This window comes from Chroicocephalus ridibundus, chromosome 1, assembly GCF_963924245.1.
Source record: "Chroicocephalus ridibundus chromosome 1, bChrRid1.1, whole genome shotgun sequence".
Classification (NCBI taxonomy): Eukaryota; Metazoa; Chordata; class Aves; order Charadriiformes; family Laridae; genus Chroicocephalus; species Chroicocephalus ridibundus.
In genome coordinates, this window is record NC_086284.1 from 49,018,337 (window position 1) to 49,032,780 (window position 14,444).

Genomic DNA, 14,444 nt, shown 5'->3' on the forward strand with positions numbered 1-14,444 from the left:
TATGAAACTGTTAAATTTATTAGCTCAAATTTTCAGGAATGATGCTTTGGCAGTATGCAGCATCTGAAAAAAAACGGTTAAACCAATACTGCCTGGCTGCTTTGCGTGACAAGCCATTTCAGCACGATATGGAAGAGATCAGTGTGCTTGGTTAAGAATATTCCCTCCCTTCATTTTACTGAAACGCTGCTGAGAAGGGTTATGTGCTCCAAGTGTGTGCTGGTCTCTTGGGCGTTCTTAAACTGGTCTCCAACAGTTTACAAAACGTAGATAGAAGCACTGCAGGCAAAGCCAGCAGTTCTAGATGCTCTGTAACTAGCGCCTAGAAAGGAAAGGAACAAAATGAAAAAGAAAGCGGTAGCACAATCCTAAAGGGAGAAGGAACTCCTGACATGAATGGCAGGGGCTGATCATATACTGTGGGGCCATATGCCGGATTGCAGCTCTGCAGCATGCATTGGCAAGGAAGGAGCTTGACAGGTCACTATGAGCGTATCGAACAGTCTCTCAACACGGCAGCTTCTGTCCAGACTGAGATAAGTCACGAAACAGTAACGGTGCTGCACAGGAGCTGCCAGGGCTGCAGTGGAAGAGGGACAATGTGCCAAATGAGGCTAATAAGGCAGGTCCAAAGCCTCTTTCAGCCTATAAATCCGTTCTTCATTTGCAATAGTAACTCAGATGTGAGGAAACACGGCATAAAGGTCTAACACTGGCGGGCTGCAAGGTCTCACACTTCCCTCCCAAAGTTCAGAACTCAACAGCCAATTGTGAAATTCTGATAACTGCTGCTGGACAGCATGGCAAGATCCCGTTTGCCTGACTTGTCACATCTAAGGACTTTTATGACCCAGCACACGCTGCTGAAGGTTGAGAAACAACATCTTCCTTGACATTCTAGGTTTCCACACTTCACCTAGATTCAAAATTCAAGCAGAAATTTGAGTCTTCTGTGCTCTTCACAAAGTCCAGGGACAAATTAATCAAGCAACCAGTGATAATCTTGCAGCTGTGGGAGATTGCAGACCTGAGCAAATCTGTTAATAATGGTCTTCCAAACTTCTAAGAAGCAAGCATGGGCTGGAATAATTACAGACTGTTTTGTTGAAATAATCAAGTTAAAACCACACAAACTTCTGCTCTTTCTGCAAAAAAATCTGTGCTAAGATTCTAAGTCAATACAGTTGTTCCTGAACTCCAGGTAGGTTAGGCCACGTCTTCTAGCTTTTTTTGACTTTTAGCTGAATAAAAGACTGACAAGGAATTAAAATACCTGACAAGAGCATCTTAATTTTGTCTGTCCCCATGAAAACGAAAAAAAAAAAAACCCTCTCAGTTTTTTTCCCTTGTGTGACCATGCGTGAAAAATTAGTAAAAGAATTAGGTCGGATAGAACAATCATCCCTTCATAGAGTTCTAGCAAATAACACAAAACTGGTAACACAGTTCCCCCTTCTTTTTTATAATATTCCTTCTGTAACAAATTCTTTGACAAAACACACAGGACTCTTGTTAGTTTACTTATTTATGATGTGAAAAGAATAACAGAGACAATTCTCATTTTTTCAAGCATTATATCTGACAAAGTGGTTGTCCGAAACCCTAGTATTTCCGCAAAAAAAACCCCAAACAAACAGACACGGTATCAGAAGATAGAAGGTTGTGACAAGCCCTTTCCCCCTTCTTTAAATGAATTTGGAAACCAAACCAGACCCCAAGCACAGAAACCGTTCCTCAAAGAACAGGTAGCTACAAACTCCTCCAAAGAAAAACTACCATCTGCCACTGGCACATAGTATGTTTTATAATCAGACCAACATTCTTCTCCCTATTATAGAAACCTAAATTAAGGCAATAATTCTACAGGATGTTCAGCATGATCCTAACTTTCCTCATAATCACGCTGCCAAATAAAATTTCTTCCCAGGAGGACAGCTATCTGAGAAAGAATAGAAAACGTAAGCAGTAGACTCATTTAGGCAGACTTTCAATCAAGACCGGTATTTAGTACAACTTCTGCCATGGAAATCTAGGCTGGCACAACTTTTTTCAACTATTAAGGCTATCATCAGTCCCTTTAACATAGCAGTTACTGACTATAAACATTCATTTTAATTTTTAGATCTAACTTTACTGCAGGAAGCACTGAAGGACAGAGCATATAATTTGAAACTAAAACTAAGCACGTCTAGAGCAAAAATCCAAGCGACTTGATATGGAGCCTTGGGATATGCTGTTTAGTGGATTTGACTTTTAATTACATGTTTGATAACAGGAGGCTACAAAGTGCTTTGAAAATAATGAATGAAAACTGCACACTTAAGAAAAGTTTCTATTGCAGTTCTATTATAAATACATCAACGTTGAACACATTAAAAACCACACAGCAGAATTCATCCCAAATAGAAGTTTCTGTCTAGATATATTCATTGCATATATGCCTTACTATTCTAACTAATCTTATATTGCAAATTACTCTATTACTTTCTAATATGTAAAGTTTCAAGAAAGTAACAATAAAATAACTGTTTAAATTATTTAATCTAGATAGTATTATATTCATCATAATTTCCTTGACTATTAAATGAACAAAGTGTATGAATATAGTGTTACAGGTCTCCCTGAGAATATTCTAAATTTGGATGAACTTGCAAATGGATGATTAACACATTTGCAAAAGACTGAAGGAGTTCAAACAGGAAATTTTCCACCATATAATTCTTAAATTTTGATAGTGAAAACAAAACTATTGATGTTTCCCTCCTTTATGCACAATTTACATTATCTGCATGGCATCTTAAATTAGATAACAAACTGTTTTGAAGAAAGTCCTTGTATCAAATCACAGTTAGTACAACAGTATAACAGTTCTAGTTGATGATTTTTACCCTGCTGGAAGGGCAAAAAACCGTATGGGTTGAGATCTTACACTAAGATAAAATCCCAAATCAGACACAAACTTGAAAAATTTTTCCAGTCATTATTATTATTTTATTTGGTAGACTACCAGTTCTCCCCCTATCTGACAACAAAGGCTTCCTTTTGACTCATGGATCCTTATTAAAACACAAACCATGGATGTAACTTACTGAATACAGTTTATCTACATCTGTTGGACAGGCAATACTTTGAGCAAAATCTTGAAGTTTTGCTTTGAAGTTTGACAGTTTTTCATACAATACAGATCTAAATGCTAAAGGAGAAAAAATCATCTGAAATTTGAAACAAGACAGTTAGGGTTATTTTTGATGCAATGTTGCACAAGAAACTCTGACTTTACTACTCTGAACAATAGGAAAAAACTAAAAGTGATGGGAAAGAATATGCAATTGACAAATTCTCAGTGGTGGTGCGCTGATGCCACTGGCAAACAGCTGTTTTATCTGAGTAGGTTTTGGAATATTCTGCTTTCAGGACACTGGTTTAAGTCAGAGTACAGGAGATCACTGTCAAAGTATTTCTGACAGTCTTTATAAAAGTGAATTGGGTATTTTAATCTAGTTCTCACATGAAGCACTTCACTGTCGCTTCAATGAACTGAGCTGGACAGATCCAGGACTGCACAGACACAGAGACTGAACGGACTGATAGGGTTCCACAGGAAAGAACCAAGGAACCACCGAGGCACTTCAGAAGAACAGTTTATGGGAGACGGGAGAAGATTAGTATTCCCTGTGACCCATGCTACACCTGTTCTGTATATAAGGAGTAATTTGCTGAAATATCTGCCATCCATCATGAATGCTGAGCTCTTCTTTTTCATTAATCAAAACCTAAAGTTTCCTGTCCTCTCACCAGTAATGAGGTTAACTGCTGTTCACCTCTAGGTGCAAACATGCGCGTCCATGCCAATCCTATGAGCACCCAACAGAAGACTACCAAAGCCTTTCTTATGAGTAGCGCCAAGTTGTTCCCACTTTCCACCTACATCCCTAAAGTTAGAAGTGATGACAAAAATAGGAATTTGTGAGGCGAGAAAGTTTACTACTATGAATTTACTGCAGTCCATTTTTGGTGTTAAAAGAATTATCAACATTTTGTACCATATAAAATATTTACCTTAACTGTAAACCCAGAGTTGCATACAATATTGGAAATGCACTTTCATGACTTATCTACGCTGCAGAACAAATCCAACAGCAAAAGATTGTCAATATTGAAATTAAAGTTGGACAAGCTTACTTTCTTTAGGAGCATTACCTCACATGCTTCTGAATCATGAAAAACTTAACAAAACAAAACCAGAAAGGTGCACTGAGGGATGATTAGTAGCTGGTAAGCAACGGAGAACAGCAATGTCAAAGCTGCAGAAATGGACTGATGAGGCAGGTAAGGCTGACAAACTTACTCTGAAGCTGTGGCTGAGGCTGCTGGAAGGAAAGGGGTTGTCCGAACACAAATGGACTGTGGACTAGGGAAGAGGGAGGTTTTGCAGCTTGATCAAAGATGGAAGGAGCTGGGAGATTTGGCCGTGACTGAATGGAATTCAGTATGGCACTCAGTTGGTCACCTGTAGTGGGCAAAACAGTCAAAACTACAACCTGTTACTTGTCATTCTCCAGAAAGGCAGAGTAAAATGGTGCTCAATTAAAGTTTAAATGATAATAGAGAAAGCTCATAAATCTCATTTAGCCACATACACCTCTAGTTGTGGCTAAACATAAAAATCTCACCCCATGCATGGCAACAAAATTACTGAAAAGTACAAGCAGGGTTTTCAAGGACCATGGATATTTTACTGCAACTATTTAAAAACATTTCAAAATAGAGATTTATATTCGCCTTGCTAAAAAATGAAGAGCAGCCAAAGAAAAAACACAAAACCCTAGCATTTACAATAATACACACATGCAACAGAACATGCAGGAAAAGATTAGAAAAACTGATGAGAAGGGAAAGATAACATGTAATTAGGCTTTGGCAAGTGTATTTCTGTGCCAAGGCTTTGGTAAATATTTGCTCATTTTTGCAAATATCTTTAAAAGTATTCCGTCATGCTGTTTTTCAAGATCAGATTGAAGATAATTTGAAAAAAATAAGTACCATTTAGGAACTGGAACTGGTTTGCTGAAGAACTACACACATTTTTTGTGAGGCAAATGACGGCCTTCAAAAAACTAACATGTTAAAAACAGAGTTTCAATTTCTGAGTGCCAATTCTCAAAAAACTCTGTATGAACATTAGAAATATAGGAAGCCTACAGTAAGAAGGCAGAGTTTCTCACACCATGTTATAACTTGAAGAATACTTAGTAATATGAGCTGGGAGACACCAAGAGTTTGAGAGCATCTCAGATTTGAACCATCACCAAGCAAATCCTAACAGTGTCACTTTATTCTGCAAATTCGTATCATTTTGACAGCATTCTAGAAATCCTAGTAAAAAAAATTAGCAGCTAATACAGAATTTACAACTCATTGAATGTACAACATTTTTGGGTGATCATCAATTGTCTTTTCACAGAGTTACAGAAAAACCAGTGGGCATACAGAACCCTGTATTACCTAAGAACTCCAAAATTAAATTTTGCACTTATTTTCTTGATATTTTGGTTTCAAAATTTGAGAGAACAAAAATACCAGAAAACAGCTGGAATGCCTTTCTGAATAATCATCTACAGGTATCAATAAACCAATTTCATTCCACTGTTTTGGAAGTAGTATACCTAAAAAAAATTGGAATCAATACTTGGGCAGCAATCGTTCCTACCTTAATAACCCAGAAGTGACTGACATGTTTGACAAACCACTATTATTCTTAAATATGACAGGCCTATTTCCTTAAATGATTAATTATTTTAAAGGGAGGAATGCCTGAGAAGAGGCTGAAAGTCATCTGCTCACAATAATTATATATGGAAGTGGGTAGGGCCATTCATAAGGAATATTAAAGGCTTGCCTGCAATGTGGAAGGCTGGAATAGAGAAGACATAGCTAAATCAAACAGAATGATCGTGGGAATTATGTCTTCTGCCGTGCAAGTAATACTGCAAACACAAACCTATTACATGGGGATCTTTACATTTGACCAGCAGTTTGAAATGCTCGTAGATGGTGACTGAATTTTCATTGAAGCTAGTGCATCCCTACAAAAATTCATTTAACAAACAAGCACCCCCAAACGAACTGCTTCATTCAGAAATTGCCCTAAGAGATTATGCTTGTGCCTTCATTTTTATTTTCCACAAAACTCAGCTTCTTAGACCTGAGAATGCAAAAAGACTGTACATAAAGTAATAATACAGCTGAAGAATTCTATTTTTGGGAAAGTAATATCATTATTCTTGCAATACAGTTGCCAACAACTCTCCACTCTTGGGCAATTCAGAAGGAATTACAGTACACGGAATGAATAAAGTCATCGTCGACAGTCATCTAGCTGAATTGCTCACTCACACTAAACATCACTGCTCGAGGGTATGTTGAGAGAATAACGCGTATAAAATGATATGGAATTCAATGCCAGGAGCAGCTTTCAGACTTTCTGCTATTGTAATATTCCAAAGAAACACCTTAGAAACTGTTTAAGATAGGATATAGTAAAAAGAATCACAATGTCTTCAGTAACTAGGATGCCTGTTAATATAGCATATCGATCTCCAAGATTTTATCTTTGGACAACACAGGAAGAAAAAATTCTTTTCCTAATATGCTTCTGCAGAAAAAGAATAGATAATACTTGCACTATTACACAACTGACTTTGAGAGACAAGCTGCAATACTGCCTCACACAAACATCTTAAACACTTCCACTTTCGTGATTCAACCATTACTTCAAAATGAGTATGGTTATCAATAGGGCTGTATAAAAGACCCTATAAAACAAAAGGAAACACACTTCAACTTTTCCAGAAAAAAAACCCAACACTTTTCCTATAGCAATGCATGGACAAGCATGAACTGCTTCTTTATGCAGTCAAGCGCTGTGAAATGATATAAAATTATTTCATGTTATGAAAATAAAAGACTAGAATATTTAGGAGTAATTTTTTCCCTTCATCTCTTCTCCCTTAAAACAAGTCTTAAATCAAGTTATTTTATTTAGGAGCCCACGAAGAATATATGCTGGCGTTAAAAACACACAGCACACCTCATGCCCATGTTTGTAGTGGCATAGACAGAGTACAGCAACGTAAGAGCAGAATGACAAAGCTCCGTGTTTCAATAATGTTTCTCAAGGACACCTGCCTGAACGAAAGTCCCTTCTGTATTATTGAATCTTCTAGATCTAATCAATGAACAAACAGAAGGCATGCAGCTTGAGTTTATTGTGATGGCTTATATATATTTACATCTTGTCAACGAAACAAATCATAGTTAAAAGAAACAATTATTTTACGTCAGTAAAACTGACAAGGTTTTATTTATTTCCCAGCATTTGTAACTGGTACCTAGGTGATTGAAAGCTAACTTCAGGTTTGCAACTTAAATCTCAAACGGTATCCTTTATTTTGTCATCCCATGAAAGGCACTTAAAAACGTCAATACAGATGAGAGGTGTTTATAAAATGTTTCTGATCATTTTAAAACCCATGCTTTCTAATCAAGTGATTTTCATATATTGTTTTACAAGTATCTATTTTTCATTTCTGCATTATAGTTTTGTGCCTACCACTATAGAAAGCCTCAACTGCAACTTGAAATTAAACAAAGTACTTAGGCTGAGCAGAATTAAAGCAGAGAAAAAAGCAGTCGCAACATTAACCACATGTTTTGTAAAACCCCTTGCAATTCATTGCACTACTGCTTATGTCTTTGGGAGGACATCTGATGGTGCCTAAAAGAGTAAGAAATGAATAAAAAAAAATAAATAAAGTTAAGAAAAACAAATTTTTGAAATGTGAGTGTAAAAACATACCTTTGTTATTTCCAAGGCCATAATCAAACCCTTGTCCATTACTACAGCTTGTCCCCTTACTGAAAGCTTGTATTGAAAAAGGACTTGGGGGAGGAGTCTGAACATTTTGATCTAGAAGGACTTGCTCTGTAAAAAAAGCACATCACTTCCGAATTAGACCTTCTTAGTAATTGATTTACATGGGAAAGATGAGTCACAAAGGAGTGATACTGGTTTTCCACAGATAGCACTCTACCACTCTACTCAATTCTCTTCAGAAAGAAAAGCACATCTCTCTTCTTTAGAGCTCACGCTCTAGAAACAAAAAGACGGAAGACTTAATACCACAGAGACTGTTTTATGTTTGACTGAGTTGCTGCCAGCTTTGCCATCATATGCCACTTAGGAACAGGCTTGACACTTTGCTTTTCAGTAACATCACATCATTCAATGTTAATTCCTCGGAGAGCAATTGCTAAATCCATTTGTCAAAGTGGCACGGAGAAAATAATAGTTTTCAGAGTCAATAAACTTTTAATCCTGGCTATCCCCTTAATTAGCTCACAGGACATCAGACAGTTTTTCCCCTGACAGATTTATTCATATCTGATACCGAGCACTACAGTTTTGCTTTCTGTATGGTACTAAAAAGACCTCCAACTAAAAGCAACTTGGGGTCTTTCAGAATATCTGTAACAACTGAAGAGCCAAGACAAATGAAACACAGAATCCACTTGACTATTTGGTTTTAGGGAGACATTACTGACTTAATGTAGTCAGAAATACCTTTCCAAGTGATAAGTTATAAGAAATAATTCACGTGAAATCTCCCAAATGCAGGTTAAAATCTCAGGTTGTCACATTGAACAACTTTTCCTTTTGTAAATGTACTGAAGTCAAAGTAGATTTGATTAAAAAAAAAAAATCACAATTCTTCTAAGAGCCATTTTTAGAAAATTGTATTTCAGGCCAAAACTGCATTCCATAGTATGAACTTTTACAGAACACATATACTCAAATTAAAAAAAAAAATAAAATAAAAAAATCAGGGAGAAAGTTGGAAATTTAAACGCAATTTAAAAAGGAAAGAATCTAGATATTTTCAAAATATAGGCAACTCTAGATCTTCCTGCAGTGTTTCAGCTAAAGTATCTGGATATCTGCCTATATACTTGGGCATTCAGTATGACTTCTGCTCTGACAAATCCTACTTCTTTCTGAGAATTTCATGATCATTTTATTAAATAATGAAAATGCAACAGCAATATAAATGATAGTATTATTTATGGATAAAAATATAGACAGTTGCAAATCTAGTTGGAGCTCCTCCAAATGCTAATTATTTCCCTCCAGCAAAAGCATTGAAACAGAAGACAAAGTATTCCTAATTAATTTCATGGCAAAGAAAAGCAGTTAGTTTAAATAATTTTCAGATGTGGCTTACGCTCATTAGTTTTGCTCTGTACTGATTAGGACCAGGAACGTTGAATAGATTGAAATATTTCAGTAATTGCACCAACAGCCACTGAAACTGTTTTAGCTAGATGCACAAGAGTCATCTATCTTCACTCTACTTTTTTAAAAGAGACTTATCTAGAAAAGAATAAAGCCAGACATGTCAAGGCATAGGATTTGCATCAGGAAGTTCTAAGATGGTATCCCAAGGCATTCAATTGTAAAAATCCCACTACAGAGTTCTGTCCTCAAAGCTTGGAGCTTGCATTTTTGTTCTTCTGTGAGAAAACCAATATACTTGAAGACATGCCTTAGTAACCGTACATTATATCAAGAAATCAAGATTATATCAAGTATCAAGAAATTGAAGATGTATCTTCAAACAAGGGTCCTGTTTAAATTCTTACAAACTTGGGAGTTCTGTCTTAAAGCACAGATATACCTTGAAAAATCAATTTACATATAGAAAGGATGAAATGATAAATAAGTTGTTGAAGCTGGAGAAGACTATTCAAGGTACACCAAAAAAATGCAGGTTATATCTATTCCGTAAAAGAAGTACTCTTGAATCAAAAATTTTGCACACTGCTAAATTTATTAACTTCAGAGAAATTATTTTCTACTGTAAAAGCAAACAGCCTCGTATTAGGATAGAAAATGATGAAGTTAACAACCCGCCACACAGAGAGACCTGGACAGGCTGGAGAGTTGGGTGGAGGGAAACCTCATGAAATTCAACAAGGGCAAGTGCAGGGTGCTGCACCTGGGGAGGAATAACCCCATGCACCAGTACAGGTTGGGGGCTGACCTGCTGGAGAGCAGCTCTGTGGAAAGAGACCTGGGAGTCCTGGTGGACAACAGGATGACCATGAGCCAGCAATGTGCCCTTGTGGCCAAGAAGGCCAATGGCATCCTGGGGTGCACCAAGAGTGTGGCCAGCAGGTTGAAGGAGGTCATCCTCCCCCTCTACTCTGCCTTGGTGAGGCCGCACCTGGAGTACTGTGTCCAGTTCTGGGCTCCCCGGTTCAAGAAGGACAGGGAACTGCTGGAAAGGGTGCAGCAAAGGGCTACTAAGATGATTAGGGGACTGCAACACCTCTCTTATGAAGAAAGGCTGAGGGATTTAGGTATCTTCAGTCTGGAAAAAAAAAAGACGGTTGAGGGGGGACCTTATCAACACTTATAAATACTTAAAGGGTGGGTGTCAGGAGGATGGGGCCAGGCTCTTTTCAGTGGTGCCCAGTGACAGGACAAGAGGTAATGGGCACAAACTTGAGCATAGGAAGTTCCACCTAAACATGGGGAGGAACTTCTTTCCTTTGAGGGTGGCAGAGCACTGGCACAGGCTGCCCAGAGAGGTGGTGGAGTCTCCAACTCTGGAGACATTCAGAACCCACCTGGACGCGTTCCTGTGCAACCTGCTCTAGGTGACCCTGCTGTGGCAGGGGGTTTGGACTAGATGATCTCCAGAGGTCCCTTCCAACCCTACCATTCTGTGATTCTGTGTGATTATTGAGTATGTGTGCTTTCAACATTAAGGTATTGTTCCAATGCACAACTACTTAGTTTCTAGAATCTACTTGAGCTCTCTGAGCACCTCTGAACTTGACATTATCAGACATACCTAAAAATGGAGAATTTATTACTTCGAAAAAGATACTGTGCTAAGTATTAAGTAAACACTTTTTTTCTTCCCAGCTTCTACAATTTATGAAAAACTCTTGGTTATTCCCCTTTGCAGAGTGTTTTACACCTTAAAGTCAAGCAGCAACAGCCTACAACAAATACTTACATATTACCAAGGAATTACTTTTTTTTAACATGGTAATGTGATGATAGTTATCAGAGTGTCTAGGTGTGAAGTAATTTCCAGCACGAAATGTCCAAGCCAGAAAAAGGGCAAAGAGTCTGTTATAATGAACATAGAAGAGGCTGACAAGAAGTACTGCCTAAAAACACAAGCAGATTATGACTGCGGAGGTGGAGGTCTTCCATGAAGACATCTTTTGGAAAATGGATGCATTAGATCTCATAAACGGAGTGTGACGATATAAATTGAAAACATCCAGATTTATCCAGAAAACAGAGAAATACATGATGAAATTTAAAAAAGAAAAAAAAAGGCAGCTTGAAGAAACTACCTCTTGAAGTGAGCTGGAAAAAAACCCCAGCCTTTAGGGAACTCTACCAAAATTTTCTTAACAACGGAAGAACCTTAAATGTTTCTCCCTGAGAATACTTGTAACAAAATCATGCTAATGAAGATTCACAGTAATTTTTACTAGAGATTGTAAAGACAAGAGGGACACACTGGACAGCCGGGGTGCTGTGTCCCGTTTCAGGCTCCCTATCAGAAGACAGACTGACATGAGTTCAGCAGAGGCCACCAAGACAGTCAGGGCAGCAGAGCACATAACATCTAAGGAGAGGCTGAGACACCTGGGTTTGTTCAGTCTTACAAAGAGAAAGCTAAGATGAGATCTTATTGCTCCTTTCAACTACCTAATTGAAGGGTTCAGGGAAGATGAAGCTAGACTCATCTCAGAGGTTCACAGGGATAGGACAAGAGACAATAAACAAAAGTTGCAGGATGGGAAACTGTGATTTGGTATTAGGAAAGCTTGAAGGTAATCAAATACCAGTATAGGTTGTCCAGAGAGGTTGGAGATAGTGAGAAGTTGATCAGACAAGGGCCTGAGTAACCTGATCTAGCTGAATCTGCACTGACAGGGAGGCTGGATAGATGATCTACCTCCAGAAGTACAAATACTGACAGATCACTCCCTGTTTCATCCTTTAAGGTAACGTAAGTAGCCCGTAAACTTGCACCGGAGAACTCACCCAGATGGGCTATCTGTTAAGGAAACAACAGTTTCGGAATACGTCAAGGTGTTCATACAAAGCACTCAGGGTGAAAGAAAGATATTTTAGATCAGTAATGATAGCCTATTTAGAGGGAGATAAACATGAAGGATGATCGGGTGGAGGGGAGGGCAAGACAAAACTTTGTATACTAACATTTTGTTTATGTTTTATTTTATTATTTCTAGGTCTTACCCAAATTGAACATGAATTATCAGGACAGAAATTTTGCATTTTAAGAGAATGCAATCATACTTTCCTAACTAGAATAATTAACTAATCTGATGTTAATTTTAAATACAGTCCTAAAAAACGTAACAGGTTTTTAACAGAATGCTCTGTGACAGAATTATCGAACTTAAAAGGAACATAAATAATTAATTCTGCTGTGCTTTTCATAGAGACACAAAGTAGACCAAATAAACCTAACAAAAAATGCACAATTACTTATTTAAAAATGACCTCCATAGCTAAAAGAAGGACAGTTAAAATATGATAAGTGGTACAGAAGAAAACATGGGGAAATATAGTAATTGTTCTTTTAAAAACACTTAAAGAACATTTATAAGCAAATTTGAAGTTAGGCTGTGTCAAGTAACTCAAATGAAAAATCTAAATTTATGTTATAACTGTTTAAAACTCAGTTCCTTCTTTATTTGTTGTTTTTAGACTGCTTATTTTTTTCTAAGTTAATTTAAAAAACAAAACAAAACAACAACTTGCCATCTTCGTGTCGGAGGTACTGGTTTCCACCTCTGTCTCTAGCTAACGACCATGCCTCGCCTTCATCACTTTCACAGAACTCTACCATGCTGTTCTTATCCATCTGCACCCACGTACCTTCTGAATTAGTCACCTGATGCACACACATAAAAAAAGCACAATTTAATGACTTTTCAGATAATTCAGTAGCGTGATTCAGCAACTTATTATAGTATCTGAAAAACACACTCATTCCAATCTTTATACTACAAAGCAAATATTAAAAAAAAAAGTTTCTTAAATTAAGGCCACAGGCTGAGGCAGACTGAAGGACCAAAACTATTTATGGCACATTTACAGTTAGGTCTATTTCCAAAAATCTTAGACCCGTTTATGTTCAGAAGAAGCAAAACACCAACACCACAACTTTAGAACATTCAAACAAGTTTGAAGGAGATATTCACCAAAATATGCTTTTCTATTGGTGGCTGCAACAGTAGAATTCTAATACCAAGTTATATATGAAAAGTTTGTACGAGTACTAATTTTGTTCCTGACATTATATTTAGGAAATAGCATGACACACTTCATCCTTAAGCCCTTCTTAACCATAAAACACCACAGCTGGACAATTGGGAATAGTAACAACAGTTCAACAACTGAACAAATGAATACAATCATTACAGAGAAACAGAATAATTTGTTAATTGGTTAGGTCCTAGAAAAATATTTTTTCAATGAAACAAAATTCTTTCAAAGAATACGACAAAAAAAGTAGAACGAGAAACACCATTTGGTAAGGAATACTGTAACAGAAATATACAAGCAAGCATATATAATTGCAGTACAATTTTAACATTATTCCAATCAACGCACACATCTAAAAGGCAAAAAGACATAATTGCATTAGTATTTATAGCATAAACCAAGTTCAAAGGTTAGTATTTATCATGAAGGTTGGAAAAGCAAACCTGTTCTTTTGTTGTGCTTATTACTGTTATATACTGGTATCTATGAAGACATGAACCGAAGCTACAAGGATCCATACCTCGCCCACTGCCTTGACTTTGTTTCCCAGAACTAACATTCCAATTGGGATACCTCTAAGGTTAGGGCAGCTTCTGATGTTGTGACCTGACGGGCCAGTCTTCACTACCTTGTACACTCCAGGTCCACCTCGAAGGAATGGCATATCTTGTTCTTGCATCACTGCTTCCTGTGGGCAGTGTGAATTTAGGTCTTTGAAAAAATCATCAGTATTAGACCTAGATTCCTGAGAAGTTAAAAAAAAAAAAAGGGCAAAACAAAACAGAATAAAACCTATTAATAATACCTTTGAACTCTTTAGATAAGAAATACTTATTTCAAGACTACAACAGCTATATTTCAGAGTTAAAAGAGATACTAGTTACATCATTGCTAATTTTAGCGTGCAACGATAAAAAACTAACTACTAGTAAATTGCACATTAACTGAAAAGTCATCGTATTACTCTTGAAACAAAAGTGGTATAAATGTAACCATTTATATAAAAAGGAACATCTCATATCTACCATTAGAGACAAATTATTTACTCTAGCTGCTTTCA

The 14,444-nt window shown here is 37.1% G+C and overlaps 1 protein-coding gene across 14 annotated transcripts in view; it reads right to left on the bottom strand.

Moving 5' to 3' along the window:
• The window catches only part of MYCBP2 (MYC binding protein 2), a 200,425-nt gene that overhangs the window by 43,742 nt on the left and 142,239 nt on the right, over nt 1-14,444 (bottom strand). For 7 of the 14 annotated variants that reach the window (XM_063335960.1, XM_063335905.1, XM_063335991.1 and 4 more), the window contains 4 exons: nt 13,905-14,129; nt 12,878-13,010; nt 7,859-7,984; nt 4,349-4,534 (listed from right to left, as the gene is read on the bottom strand). In XM_063335960.1, coding sequence (XP_063192030.1) covers nt 4,349-4,534; nt 7,859-7,984; nt 12,878-13,010; nt 13,905-14,129 — 670 coding nt within the window. The remainder of the gene's footprint in view (nt 1-4,348; nt 4,535-7,858; nt 7,985-12,877; nt 13,011-13,904; nt 14,130-14,444) is intronic. The other 7 variants (XM_063336007.1, XM_063335930.1, XM_063335924.1 and 4 more) reach the window with 4 other exon arrangements.